At 43.9% G+C, this 13,771-nt stretch overlaps 1 protein-coding gene across 1 annotated transcript in view; it reads right to left on the bottom strand.

Moving 5' to 3' along the window:
* The window catches only part of LOC138358644 (uncharacterized), a 73,358-nt gene extending 62,251 nt beyond the window's left edge, over positions 1 to 11,107 (bottom strand). Inside the window, exons 1-2 of the mRNA XM_069316711.1 lie at positions 11,093 to 11,107; positions 8,503 to 8,619 (exon numbers count right to left, since the gene is read on the bottom strand). Of these exons, the coding sequence (XP_069172812.1) occupies positions 8,503 to 8,619; positions 11,093 to 11,107 (132 nt within the window). The remainder of the gene's footprint in view (positions 1 to 8,502; positions 8,620 to 11,092) is intronic.
* Positions 11,108 to 13,771: the final 2,664 nt, after the last annotated feature.

Genomic DNA, 13,771 nt, shown 5'->3' with positions numbered 1-13,771 from the left:
GCCCCCTTGGGAATGAGTGATCATAGTATATTGAGCTTTGAGTACCTGGTTGAGCTAGGAATTATCACCCCCAAAAAAGAACTGGGAAACAGAGGGCTGGCGTACCGAAAGGGAAACTATGAGGAGATGAACTAATTCCTATGGGATATACATTGGGACACAGAACTCGGAGCTAAGTCCGTACAAGACATGATGGACTATGTCACCCAAAAATGTCAGGAGGCTGTAAGCAGGTTTGTCCCAGCCCGACAGGAAAAAACAGAAGCAAAGGAAGAATCCGTGGTTTAATCGGGAATGTATGAAAGCAAAGGAGCTGAACAAAAGGGCATAGAGGAACTTCCGTAATAATAGAACACCAGAAAGTAGAGAGAGATACCAGAGAACCAGGAACGAATATGTTAGTGTGAGAAGAGCCGCTGAGAAAAAGGTATGAAAATTATATAGCTAATAAAGCCAAGACCGAACCAAAGCTACTACACAGTCACATCAGGAGGAAGACAACAGTGAAGGAACAGGTGATGAAACTTAGGGTGGGCGAGGACAGGTACACTGAGAATGACAAAGAGGTGTGTGAAGAACTCAACAAAAGGTTCCAGGAGGTCTTTACAATAGAGCAGGGAGAAGTCACGGCGCTAGGAGAGGTGGCAGCAAACCAGTTGACCTTGGAAAGGTTCGAAATTACAAGAGATGAGGTCAAGAAGCACCTATTGGAGCTGGATGTGAGAAAAGCTGTTGGGCCGGATGGAATCTCACCATGGGTATTGAAAGAGTGTGCAGGAGCACTTTGCTTGCCACTCTCTATAGTGTATAGTAGGTCACTGGAAACGGGAGACCTACCAGAAATATGGAAGACTGCTAATGTAGTACCAGTATTTAAAAAGGGTGACAGACAAGAGGCACTGAACTACAGGCCAGTGTCCTTAACTTGTATACCATGCAAGGTGATGGAGAATATCGTGAGAAAAAACCTGGTAACACATCTGGAGAGATTAAGATTAAGCAAAGATTAAGCAAGAAAGAGAAGGATGGGCGGACTGCATTTTTTTGGACTGTCGGAAAGCCTTTGACACAGTACCCCTTAAAAGGTTGACGCATAAGCTGGAAAAACAGGCAGGAGTAACTGGTAGGGTGCTCCAGTGGATAAGGGAGTACCTAAGCAATAGGAAGCAGAGAGTTATAGTGAGGGGTGAAACCTCAGAATGGCGTGAAGTTACCAGTGGAGTCCTACAGGGCTCTGTGCTTGGACCTATCCTGTTTCTGATATACGCAAATGATCTCCCAGAGGGTATAGACTCATTCCTCTCAATGTTTGCTGACGACGCTAAAATTATAAGAAGGATTAAGACAGAGGAGGACAGCTTGAGGCTTCAAGAAGACCTGGACAAGCTGCAGGAATGGTCGAACAAATGGCTGTTAGAGTTTAACCCAAGGAAATGTAATGTAATGAAGATAGAGGTAGGAAGCAGGAGACCAGATACAAGGTATCACTTGGGAGATGAAATACTTCAAGAGACAGAGAGAGAGAAAGACCTGGGGGTTGATATCACCCCAGACCTGTCCTCTGAAGCTCATATCAAGAGGATAACATCAGCAGCATATGCCAGGTTGGCTAACATAAGAACGGCCTTTAGAAACTTGTGTAAGGAATCTTTCAGAACATTATATACCACATATGTCAGACCAATCCTGGAGTATGCGACTCCAGCATGGAGTCCATATCTAGTCAAGCATAAGACTAAACTGGAAAAGGTTCAAATGTTTGCCACCAGACTAGTACCCGAGCTGAGAGGTATAAGCTACGAGGAGAGACTACGGGAATTGAACCTCACTTCGTTGGAAGACAGAAGAGTTAGGGAGAACATGATCACCACATTCAAGATTCTCAAGGGAATCGACATGGTTGATAAAGACAGGCTATTTAACACAAGGGGCACACGCACAAGGAGACACAGGTGGAAACTGAGTGCCCAAACAAGCCACAGAGATATTAGAAAGAACTTTTTTAGTGTCAGAGTGGTTGACAAATGGAATACATTAGGAAGTAATGTGGTGGAGGCTGACTCCATACACAGTTTCAAGTGTAGATATGATAGAGCCCAATAGGCTCAGGAACCTGTACACCTGTTAATTGACGGTTGAGAGGCGGGATCAAAGTGCCAGAGCTCAACCCCCGCAAGCACAACTAGGTGAGTACAACTAGGTGAGTACACACACACACACACACACACACACACACACACAAACACACACAAACACACACACACACACACACACACACACACACACACACACACACACACACACACACACACACACACACACACACACACACACACACTCCCACTCCTTTCTTTGCTCCCACAGCTCGGGTTGTTTGAGTACTTGATTGAAGAAGGGTTATTGAACTCGAGGAGGGATACCGAAACCAAAAGGTTAGCATACCGAAAGGGAAACTATGAGGGGATAAGAAAATTCCTAACAGATATAGCATGGGAAACAGAGCTCAGGGGAAAGACGGCCCAAGATATGATGGATTACATCACGCAGAAGTGCAAGGACGCAGCAAACAAGTTTGTCCCAGTCCAAAAGGAAAACAGAGAAATGAAGATGAGAAACCCATGGTTTAGTCAAAGATGTAGGCTAGCTAAGCAGCAAAGTAAAAGGGCATGGAGAAACTATAGGAATAACAGGACACTGGAGAGCAGAGAAAGATACCAGAATGCCAGGAATGAATATGTCAGGATGAGAAGAGAGGCAGAAAGACAATACGAAAATGACATCGCAAGCAAGGCAAAGACTCAGCCTAAATTGTTGCATAGCCACATTAGGAGAAAAACAACAGTAAAGGAACAGGTTATGAGATTAAGGATAGGGGCGGAAGTATTCACTACAAATGACAAGGAAGTGTGTGAGGAATTGAATAAGAAATTCCAGGAGGTCTTCACCTTAGAACAAGGAGAAATTCCAGAGGTAAGTGAGGGAATAGCTAACCAGGAACCACTGGAAGAGTTTGAGATTACCAGTGGGGAAGTAAGGAAGTGTTTACTAGAGTTGGACGTGACGAAGGCTATAGGCCCAGATGGAATCTCCCCTTGGGTTCTAAAGGAAGGAGCAAGAGAACTGAGCCTACCACTCTCCATAGTGTATAACAAATCACTGGCAACAGGGGAACTGCCAGATATTTGGAAAGCAGCTAACGTAGTCCCGATATACAAGAAAGGGGATAGACAGGAGGCACTGAACTACAGGCCAGTGTCCCTAACCTGCATACCATGCAAGCTGATGGAGAAGATTGTGCGAAAAAAACTAGTGGAGCATCTGGAGCGAAGGAACTTTGTAACACAGCATCAACATGGGTTCAGGGATGGCAGGTCCTGCCTCACAGGGTTACTTGAATTCTACGACCAGGCAACAAAAATAAGGCAAGAAAGAGAAGGGTGGGCAGACTGCATATTTTTGGATTGTCAGAAAGCCTTTGATACAGTGCCACACAAGAGGCTAGTGCGAAAGTTGGAGATGCAGGCTGGAGTGAGAGGGAAGGTACTCCGGTGGATAGAGGAATACCTAAGCAACAGGAGACAACGAGTCTGTGTGAGGGGTGAGGTCTCAGATTGGCGAGACGTCACAAGTGGAGTCCCGCAGGGGTCAGTCCTTGGACCTATACTGTTTCTGGTATATGCAAATGATCTCCCAGAGGGTATAGATTCGTTCCTCTCAATGTTTGCCGACGATGCAAAAATTATGAGGAGGATTGAAACAGAGGATGATAGTAGGAGGCTACAAGATGACCTGGATAGACTGAGTGAATGGTCCAACAAATGGCTGTTGAAGTTCAACCCGAGTAAATGCAAAGTAATGAAACTAGGCAGTGGAAACAGGAGGCCAGGCACAGGATACAGAATAGGAGATGAAGTACTTAATGAAACAGACAGAGAGAAAGATCTAGGAGTTGATATCACACCAAACCTGTCTCCTGAAGCCCACATAAAGAGAATAACGTCTGCGGCATATGCGAGGCTGGCTAACATCAGAACGGCGTTCAGGAACCTGTGTAAGGAATCATTCAGAATCTTGTACACCACATATGTAAGACCAATCCTGGAGTATGCGGCCCCAGCATGGAGCCCGTACCTGGTCAAGCACAAGACGAAGCTGGAAAAAGTCCAAAGGTATGCTACTAGACTAGTCCCAGAACTAAGAGGCATGAGTTATGAGGAAAGGCTACGGGAAATGCACCTCACGACACTGGAAGACAGAAGAGTAAGGGGGGACATGATCACAACCTACAAAATCCTCAGGGGAATCGACCGGGTAAACAAGGATGAACTTTTCAACACTGGTGGGACGCGAACAAGGGGACACAGGTGGAAGCTGAGTACCCAAATGAGCCACAGAGACGTTAGAAAGAACTTTTTCAGTGTCAGAGTAGTTAGCAAATGGAATGCATTAGGAAGTGATGTGGTGGAGGCTGACTCCATTCACAGTTTCAAATGTAGATATGATAGAGCCCAATAGGCTCAGGAATCTGTACACCAGTTGATTGACGGTTGAGAGGCGGGACCAAAGAGCCAGAGCTCAACCCCCGCAAGCACAATTAGGTGAGTACAATTAGGTGAATTAGGTGAGTACACACACACACACACACACACACACACACACACACACACACACGGAACCAACAAGAATGAGAGAAGATGAACCAGCAATGCTTGATTTGATATTTACCCTAAATGAGTGGGATATAAGGGAAGTTAAGATGGAAGCGCCCTTGGGAATGAGTGATCACAGTGTATTGAACTTTGAGTACCTGGTAGAGCTAGGAATTATCTTCCCCAAAAAAGAACTAGGAATCAAAAGGCTGGCATACCGAAAGGTAAATTATGAACAGATGAGAAGTTTCCTAAGGGAAATAACTTGGGGCACAGACCTCGGAGATAAGTCTGTACAGGGTATGATGGACTATGTTACCCAAAAGTGTCAGGAGGCAGTAAACAGGTTCATCCCGTCCCAAAGGGAAAAATCCGAGAAGCAGCAGAAGAATCCATGGTATAATAGGGCATGTATGGAAGCGAAGAAACTGAACAAAAGGCCGTGGAGGAACTTCCGGAATAACAGAACACCAGAAAGCAGAGAGAGATACCAGAGAACCAGGAATGAGTACGTCAGGGTGAGAAGAGAAGTAGAGAAAAGTTTAGAAAATGATATAGCAAATAAAGCCAAGACCAAACCAAAGCTACTCCACAGTCACATCAGAAGGAAAACAACAGTGAAAGAACAGGTATTGAAACTTAGAACAGGCGAGGACAGGTATACAGAGAATGACAAAGAGGTGTGTGAAGAACTCAACAAGAGGTTCCAGGAGGTCTTCACAATAGAACAAGGTGAGGTCACTGTGCTAGGAGAAAGAGAGGTAAACCAGGCGGCCTTGGAAGAGTTCGAAATTACGAGAGAGGAGGTCAAGAGACACCTGCTGGATCTGGATGTTAGAAAGGCTGTTGATCCAGATGGGATCTCACCACGGGTACTGGAAGAGTGTGCAGAGGCACTTTGCTTGCCACTCTCCATAGTGTATAGTAAGTCACTGGAGACGGGAGACCTACCAGAAATATGGAAGACGGCGAATGTGGTCCCAATATACAAAAAGTCCGACACGCAAGAGGCACTGAACTACAGGCCAGTGTCCTTGACTTGTATATCATGCAAGGTGATGGAGAAGATCGTGAGAAAAAACCTAGTAACACATCTGGAGAGAAGGGACTTCGTGACAAATCGCCAACATGGGTTCAGGGAGGGTAAATCTTGCCTGACTGGCTTATTAGAAATCTTCGACCTGGTGACAATGATTACGCAAGAAAGAGAGGGCTGGGCGGACTGCATTTTCCTGGATTGTCGGAAAGCCTTTGACACAGTACCGCATAAGAGGCTGGTACATAAGCTGGAGAGACAGGCAGGTTTAGCTGGTAAGGTGCTCCAGTGGATAAGGGAGTACCTAAGCAATAGGAAGAAGAGAGTTACGGTGACGGGTGAGACCTCCGATTGGCGTGAATTCACCAGTGGTATCCCACAGGGCTCTGTACTCGGTCCTATCTTGTTTCTGATATATGTAAATGATCTACCAGAGGGTATCGATTCATTTCTCTCAATGTTTGCGGACGATGCCAAAATTATGAGAAAGATTAAGACAGAAGAGGACTATTTGAGGCTTCAAGAAGACCTAGACAAGCTGAAGGAATGGTCGAACAAATGGTTGTTAGAGTTTAACCCAACCAAATGTAATGTAATGAAGATAGGTGTAGGGAGCAGGAGGCCAGATACAAGGTATCATCTGGGAGAGGAGATTCTTCAGGAGTCAAAGAAAGATAAAGACTTGGGGGTTGATATCACGCCAGACCTGTCTCCTGCAGCACATATCAAGAGGATAACATCAGCGGCATATGCCAGGCTGGCCAACATATGAACGGCATTCAGAAACTTGTGTAAAGAATCATTCAGAACTTTGTATACCACATATGTCAGGCCAATCCTGGAGTATGCAGCCCCAGCATGGAGTCCATATCCAGTCAAGGATAAGACTAAACTGGAAAAGGTTCAAAGGTTTGCCACCAGACTAGTACCCGAGCTGAGAGGTATGAGCTACGAGGAGAGACTACGGGAATTAAACTTCACTTCGCTGGAAGACAGAAGAGTTAGGGGGGGACATGATCACACATTCAAGATTCTGAAGGAAATTAATAGGGCAGATAAAGACAGGCTATTTAACAAAAGGGGCACACACACAAGTGGACACAGGTGGAAACTGAGTGCCCAAATGAGCCACAGAGATATTAGAAAGAACTTTTTTAGTGTCAGAGTTTTTGACAAATGGAATGCATTAGGAAGTGATGTGGTGGAGGCTGACTCCATTCACAGTTTCAAGTGTAAATATGATAGAGCCCAATAGGCTCAGGAATCTGTACATCTGTTGATTGACGGTTGAGAGGCGGGACCAAAGAGCCAGAGCTCAACCCCCGCAAACACAACTAGGTGAGTACGACTAGGTGAGTACACACACACACACACACACACACTTACACACACACACACACAGGAGGCTTTGCGACGAGGCTTGTCCCAGAGTTACGAGGGATGGGATATGAAGAGCGGCTGAAGGAACTGAACCTTACGACACTGGAGAAATTAAGGGAGAGAGGAGATATGATAGGGACATATAAAATACTCAGGGGAATTGACACAGTGGAAATAGATGAAATGTTCACACGTAATAATAACAGAACGAGGGGACATGGGTGGAAACTGGAAACTCAGATGAGTCACAGAGATGTTAGGAAGTTTTCTTTTAGCGTGAGAGTAGTGGAAAAATGGAATGCACTTGGGGAACAGGTTGTGGAAGCAAATACTATTCATACTTTTAAAACTAGGTATGATAGGGAAATGGGACAGGAGTCATTGCTGTAAACAACCGATAGCTGGAAAGGCGGGATCCAAGAGTCAATGCTCGATCCTGCAAGCACAAATAGGTGAGTACAAATAGGTGAGTACACACACACACACACACACACACTCTGCATTTGCAACTCTGCAAATGAGGGTTGTATTGTAAGATTCCCCTCAACAGGAAAATTGCCATCACACTTCTGGATGGTTTGCATCTGGTGCTGGGTAGGATTTTCTTTCATGCTTTTTATTTCATTTTTTGCTGCCTTCAGCTCATCCTGCAGGTTGGAAACTGTCTCCTTCATAACCCTCAGTCCTTCCCTGAATTCATTCCACATGTGTTCACTCTCACCTACGTGTCAACTTCCTACTACTCTGAGCCACAGAAAATCTAGTTTGATATGAACCTCTTTACTCTGCTTTTACAGACTATGTTAGAATCTAAATTAATATTTAAAATCAATCTGTACACCTTATTGATGACCTAAGAGAGGGTACTCACGGCCACCACCCCAGCCAAGCACAAACTTAGGTGAGTATATATCGGGGTTCGGTCGACTGCTCAAAGCATTGTCCTTCCCATGTGGTCCACTGCTGCTCCCACGCTGGTGGCACTGTGCTGTCAAGACTCGTTTATCTGTATCTCTTCTTTTCTAACGTTCTCAGAATTCACTATGATACTGTCACTGCGTAGCTGTACACTGCCTAGGACCAAGACTATGTTTTGGCTCTTTGATGTTTAGATATCCCGAGATTATTTGGTAATTCTCGGACCGCCGCACCCAGCCTAGTTTCTTCCTCCACGACTGACCCACGTGTGGGTCAGTCGTGGACATACACACTATGCACGAGTGTACACATGACATACACACTATGCACGAGTGTGTATGTCTTGGGTCTTGGGTCGTGGGTAGGCACGATACTTGGGTGTATATCTAGACCCAAGTATCTATGCACGAGTGTACACATGATACACATGTGAATGTGTGGGCAGGTGTGCATTGAGAAACGAGAGTTTATATACCAAAATTAAGCACATATGTTAAGAGGTTCAGAAAAGTAACTTACTGAAAAATCAGCGAGGTCGAAGAAGAAAGTGAGGTAGCAGATGACAAGAAGGAGCAGAGTGGGTACGTAGATGCTGCTGACGTAGTACCCGACAAGGTTCCTCAGCTCCAACGATACCTGCACAATGCAATCACACTATTAATTTTAGTGTATTGTATTAGCGCAAAAGAACATGAGACCTGACTCACACGACTTGATAGTAGTTTTCTCATTATGAGAACTGAGTAAATAGAAGTAGACCTATATATATATTTCACTAAGAACTCTATTTGACCCGGTCAGCATTCGAACCCATGCCATCCAGAATCACCCCTAAACGTACACAAACCCGAGACCACCTACTGGACTGTAAATTCATCATTCTGATGATGTATTATTAAATACAAAAACTCAAAGAAATTCCTGTTCTAATCCTTCCTTGGAGGTCTGACACTGTTGTGACACATTGTTCATCACGTATTAATTTGTTTGTGATTTAAGCACACACACACACACGCACACGCACACACACACACACACACACACACACACACACACACAGGTCTTTGGGGGCCTGGTAGCTTGATGGATATCGCGCAGGACTCGTAAATCTATGGTGCAGGTTCGATTCCCGCACCAGGCAGAAACAAATGGGCAAAGTTTCTTTCACCCTGAATGCCCATGTTACCTAACAGTAAATAGGTACCTGGGAGTTAGTCAGCTGTCACGGGCTGCTTCCTGGGGGAAGCAGACGAGCTGCACCCCCGTGCAGCCCGTCGGGCTGCACGGGGGTGTGTGTGTGGTGTAAGGAAAAAACAATTGTTAGTAAACAGTTGATTGACAGTTGAGAGGCGGGCCGAAAGAGCAAAAAGCTCAACCCCCGCAAACACAACTAGGTGAATACACACGAACACACACACACACACACACTCCTCCAAGGGCAAGAGCTACGAGGAGAGGTTAGAGGCATTAAATATGCCAAAACTAGAAGACAGAAGAAAAAGAGGTGATATGATCACTACATACAAAATAGTAACAGGAATTGATAAAATCGATAGGGAAGATTTCCTGAGACCTGGAACTTTAAGAACAAGAGGTCATAGATATAAACTAGCTAAACACAGATGCCGAAGAAATATAAGAAAATTCACTTTTGCAAACAGAGTGGTAGATGGTTGGAACAAGTTAGGTGAGAAGGTGGTGGAGGCCAAGACCGTCAGTAGTTTCAAAGCGTTATATGACAAAGAGTGCTGGGATCAGTGAGGAACTTTCGGAGATTAACGATTTTGAACAAACGAACATTTCCATTTTTATTTATATAGATATATAATATATATATTGTGACAGTAATCTCTTTCAAGAGAGATGTTTAGCCTGCTCCTTCCTACATCGCATTACTTCTATACGTCTGCAACATCAAGATACCACATTCAAGAGAATATAAGTGGATTAACAGACGTCTCTACGGGAAGTACACTGCTCTCACTCCTCACCCCCTTCCCTCGCTGTCGGAGCACCACCTTCGTTGTCGATCACCAAACTACCACTTCAAGCCAACACTCTCCCCATTGGTAAATCAGCGACTCCAGCGCCATCTGCACCGCCTATATATAGTCTTGCACGAGCAGTTGGCCTCAGAATATTTTCGTGCTCTAGATCTGACGCTTCTATCTAGCATATACTTCTATCTGTATATTAGTAGAGGTAACTGCCAAGCAGTCAACATTTTTTTTCTCTTTTTTTTCTAATGTGACTGGCATTTCCACCAGCCATAGAGAAGACTGCCTTAACATCTACATTTCTCGTCACATTAATGGGGGCCTGTCCTAGGAGGTTCACTCAGGTACTGATACTAGACCAGTCATTTGTCATTTCAATGACAATTGAAATGTCATTGAAATAACATTTGTGGTAAGTGTACTTGGCTTTGTTACACGTTGCTTTTTCAATAATTTCAAACCTTCAATTTTTATGGTGCTGTGTATTTTGTCCTTTCAGAGTATAACATGTTATGAGTGTTGGATGACTGTGGATTACGTGGGTTCTGGTGGCCAGTCACTCTCTTAATTGGTTATTCATCTCGGTGTTATTACTGGTGTTTCCACCTTATTCTCGTCCCTAGAATATTTCTCATTTACGGCAGATCACCCCCTATGGTACCCTGGTACTTTGGTTTGTCATCAGGACACGTACCCTATCTTCTGTAATCCGACTGAAGGAGGATAAAGAGGGCCATAGTTCCTCTAGCACGGACTACGCTGTTGAGTTGGGACCTCAACAAGCAGTTCTCGTCACCAGTTGACACTCGCACCCCTACGTGTCGGTCAGAAATTATGATACTTACACAGGTAGGGAATTGGCAATCTTTTTCAGGGCCCAAAGAACGCTAATTCTGTAAGTGTCGTCTAGTTAAGTAGGAAACCCCTTGCTTCTGTCCTATAGAGACCCGGCAAGGTATTCCTACGTTTTTTGACTACCTCTCACTTTTGAAACTATAAAAGTTTCATTTATTTCCCTGATTTCCCTGCATTTTGACCATTTAATCACTTAACATCTAATATTAACGTTAATTGTTTTCACATTAACGATTGAATTCCCAAAGGATAGTCACCAGTTGCCACGTCATCCTGTTACTGACACTTATACAGAGAATATACCTGTGGTATTATATCTGTTTGCTATCTCAATGTTTCGTCTCTCAGTATTTTGTAGTGATCCAGCAAATGAATTAGGGAACTTAAGTAGTGCCCAGAAGACAGAATTACAAACTCTTGCACATAAGTACCAACTAGATGTTCCCCAAGGAGCCACCAAAAGTGACTTGCATAACCTTATCCTTGACCACCTTTTAGACAATAGAATTATAGACTCTGATTCTCACGAAAAGTATTCCATTACAGACCGGCATACTATAGCAGCTATGAAGTTAAAGTTAGAACTAGCGAAGGAACAAGAACTTGCCACCCTAGAGAGTGAACGCCAAAAAGCTCTACAGCTCTAGAAAGAACAAGCTGCCTTTGAGAAGGAAGCTCTACAAAGGAAGGAACACGAGGCTGCCCTTGAGCGTGAATGCCAGAAAGAAGCTCTACAAAGGAAGGAACACTAGGCTGCCCTTGAGCGTGAATGCCAGAAAGAAGCTCTACAGTTCAAGGAACGCGAGGCTGCCCTTGAGCGCGAACGCCAGAAAGAACAATCAGCCGTACAACGTGAGCAGGTTAAATTCCAAAGTGAGCGTGAGAGGGAACAGCTTGAAGTAAAAGAACGTGATCTGGAGATACAACGTGAGCACAGTAAGAAGCAAGCCAATAATGCTCTAGAATACCGTAGAAAAGAACTTGAGTTGGAAACTACACACCTCACTCGGCGCCAACAAGCTGAAGCTAAACTTCCAGTAAGCTTTGGCATCTCCCAGGCAAGTAAGTTAATGCCACCATTCGTTGAGACAGAGATAGATGTGTTATGTATTACTTTTGAGGCCCTAGCTAAAAAGCGTAGCTGGCCTGAAGATCAGTGGTCTATACTTCTCAGAGTGCATCTCACAGGTAGAGCTGCAGTTACTCTCAGTACCTTAGCGTCTGAGAATGACTACCAGACCCTAAAGCGAGCCGTTCTAGACGCCTACCTTCTCTCCACCGAAAGCTACAGACGAAGGTTCTGTGATTATCTAAAGGCAAGTGTCACCACCTATTTAGAATTTGCCAATACTAAGAAAAGATATTTCATGTGTTACGATAATCTCCAAGAGAGAGTTGGCCTGCTCTTTCCTAGCGTCATGTTACTTCAGTACATCTACAACACCTAGATACTACAAACGAGTGAAGTACGTATTGAGTAAAATACGTGTCTACTACGCGCATACATATCAGACACTCGCTCTCCACCTCCCCCCTCTACCTTCGTCGATCACCAAACCACCACTTCCAGCCAGCACGCTTCTGATTGGTGAATCGACGTCTGCACCCCTGCACTTCAGTGCCATCAACATAGCCGATGACTGAGCGTGCACCAGCCATTGAATTTAGCATATCCTGTGCTCTCAAAGCTGATACAACCATCTGATATACACTCTGTTTATTAGTGGATGTTTTCAGCCAGCGCTTTATTCTCGGCACCTTTTAATTCATTTTTTCTTTATTCATTTTAGAGTAACATAACCACTATTTTATTATTTTTTTACTTTATAATCTTGCTTGTTTGCACTGTACATAGCCAAGGGATTGTCTTTGTCCATATTTATTTTAAAGTTAATTAAAGTTTCATTGTTCATAAGATTTGTTTTGCGTGTTTTCCCTTACTTTACCACAGGAGGTAACAGCCACAAAGTCAACTTTTTTTTCTTTGTAAATGTGATTGGCATTGACACCAGCCTTTAGGAGGACTGCCAAACACCTACACTTCTTTTTTCCATCACACATGAAATGGCTGGAAGCAGCACATGTTTCTACATTTTCAGACCTCGTCAACCTTATTCTAGTCGAGGAATTCTTGAGACGTGTTCCTGCTCCCATCTGCCTTTACTTAGCAGACAAAGAGGAAACCGACCTCATCAGATGTGCGAAGTCGGCTGACACCTACAGTCTTATACACAGGTTACCAGCTGACACATCTTCCAGTAAGAAGTCTTGGTTTAATTATGACAGAGTACCGATCAAGCGAGCTCTCAGTTATATTGTAGGTATTGCAAGCTCTATGGACATAGAGCTTGCAATGTAATGTAATGTCTGTAATGGAATACTTTTCGTGAGAATCAGAGTCTATAATTCTATTGTCTAAAAGGTGGTCAAGGATAAGGTTATGCAAGTCACTTTTGGTGGCTCCTTGGGGAACATCTAGTTGGTACTTATGTGCAAGAGTTTGTAATTCTGTCTTCTGGGCACTACTTAAGTTCCCTAATTCATTTGCTGGATCACTACAAAATACTGAGAGACGAAACATTGAGATAGCAAACAGATATAATACCACAGGTATATTCTCTGTATAAGTGTCAGTAACAGGATGACGTGGCAACTGGTGACTATCCTTTGGGAATTCAATCGTTAATGTGAAAACAATTAACGTTAATATTAGATGTTAAGTGATTAAATGATCAAAATGCAGGGAAATCAGGGAAATGAAACTTTTATAGTTTCAAAAGTGAGAGGTAGTCAAAAAACGTAGGAATACCTTGCCGGGTCTCTATAGGACAGAAGCAAGGGGTTTCCTACCTAACTAGACGACACTTACAGAATTAGCGTTCTTTGGGCCCTGAAAAAGATTGCCAATTCCCTACCTGTATAAGTATCATAATTTC

Source organism: Procambarus clarkii, chromosome 85 (genome assembly GCF_040958095.1).
Source record: "Procambarus clarkii isolate CNS0578487 chromosome 85, FALCON_Pclarkii_2.0, whole genome shotgun sequence".
Lineage (NCBI taxonomy): Eukaryota > Metazoa > Arthropoda > Malacostraca > Decapoda > Cambaridae > Procambarus > Procambarus clarkii.
This window is presented reverse-complemented; position numbering and strand designations above follow the sequence as displayed.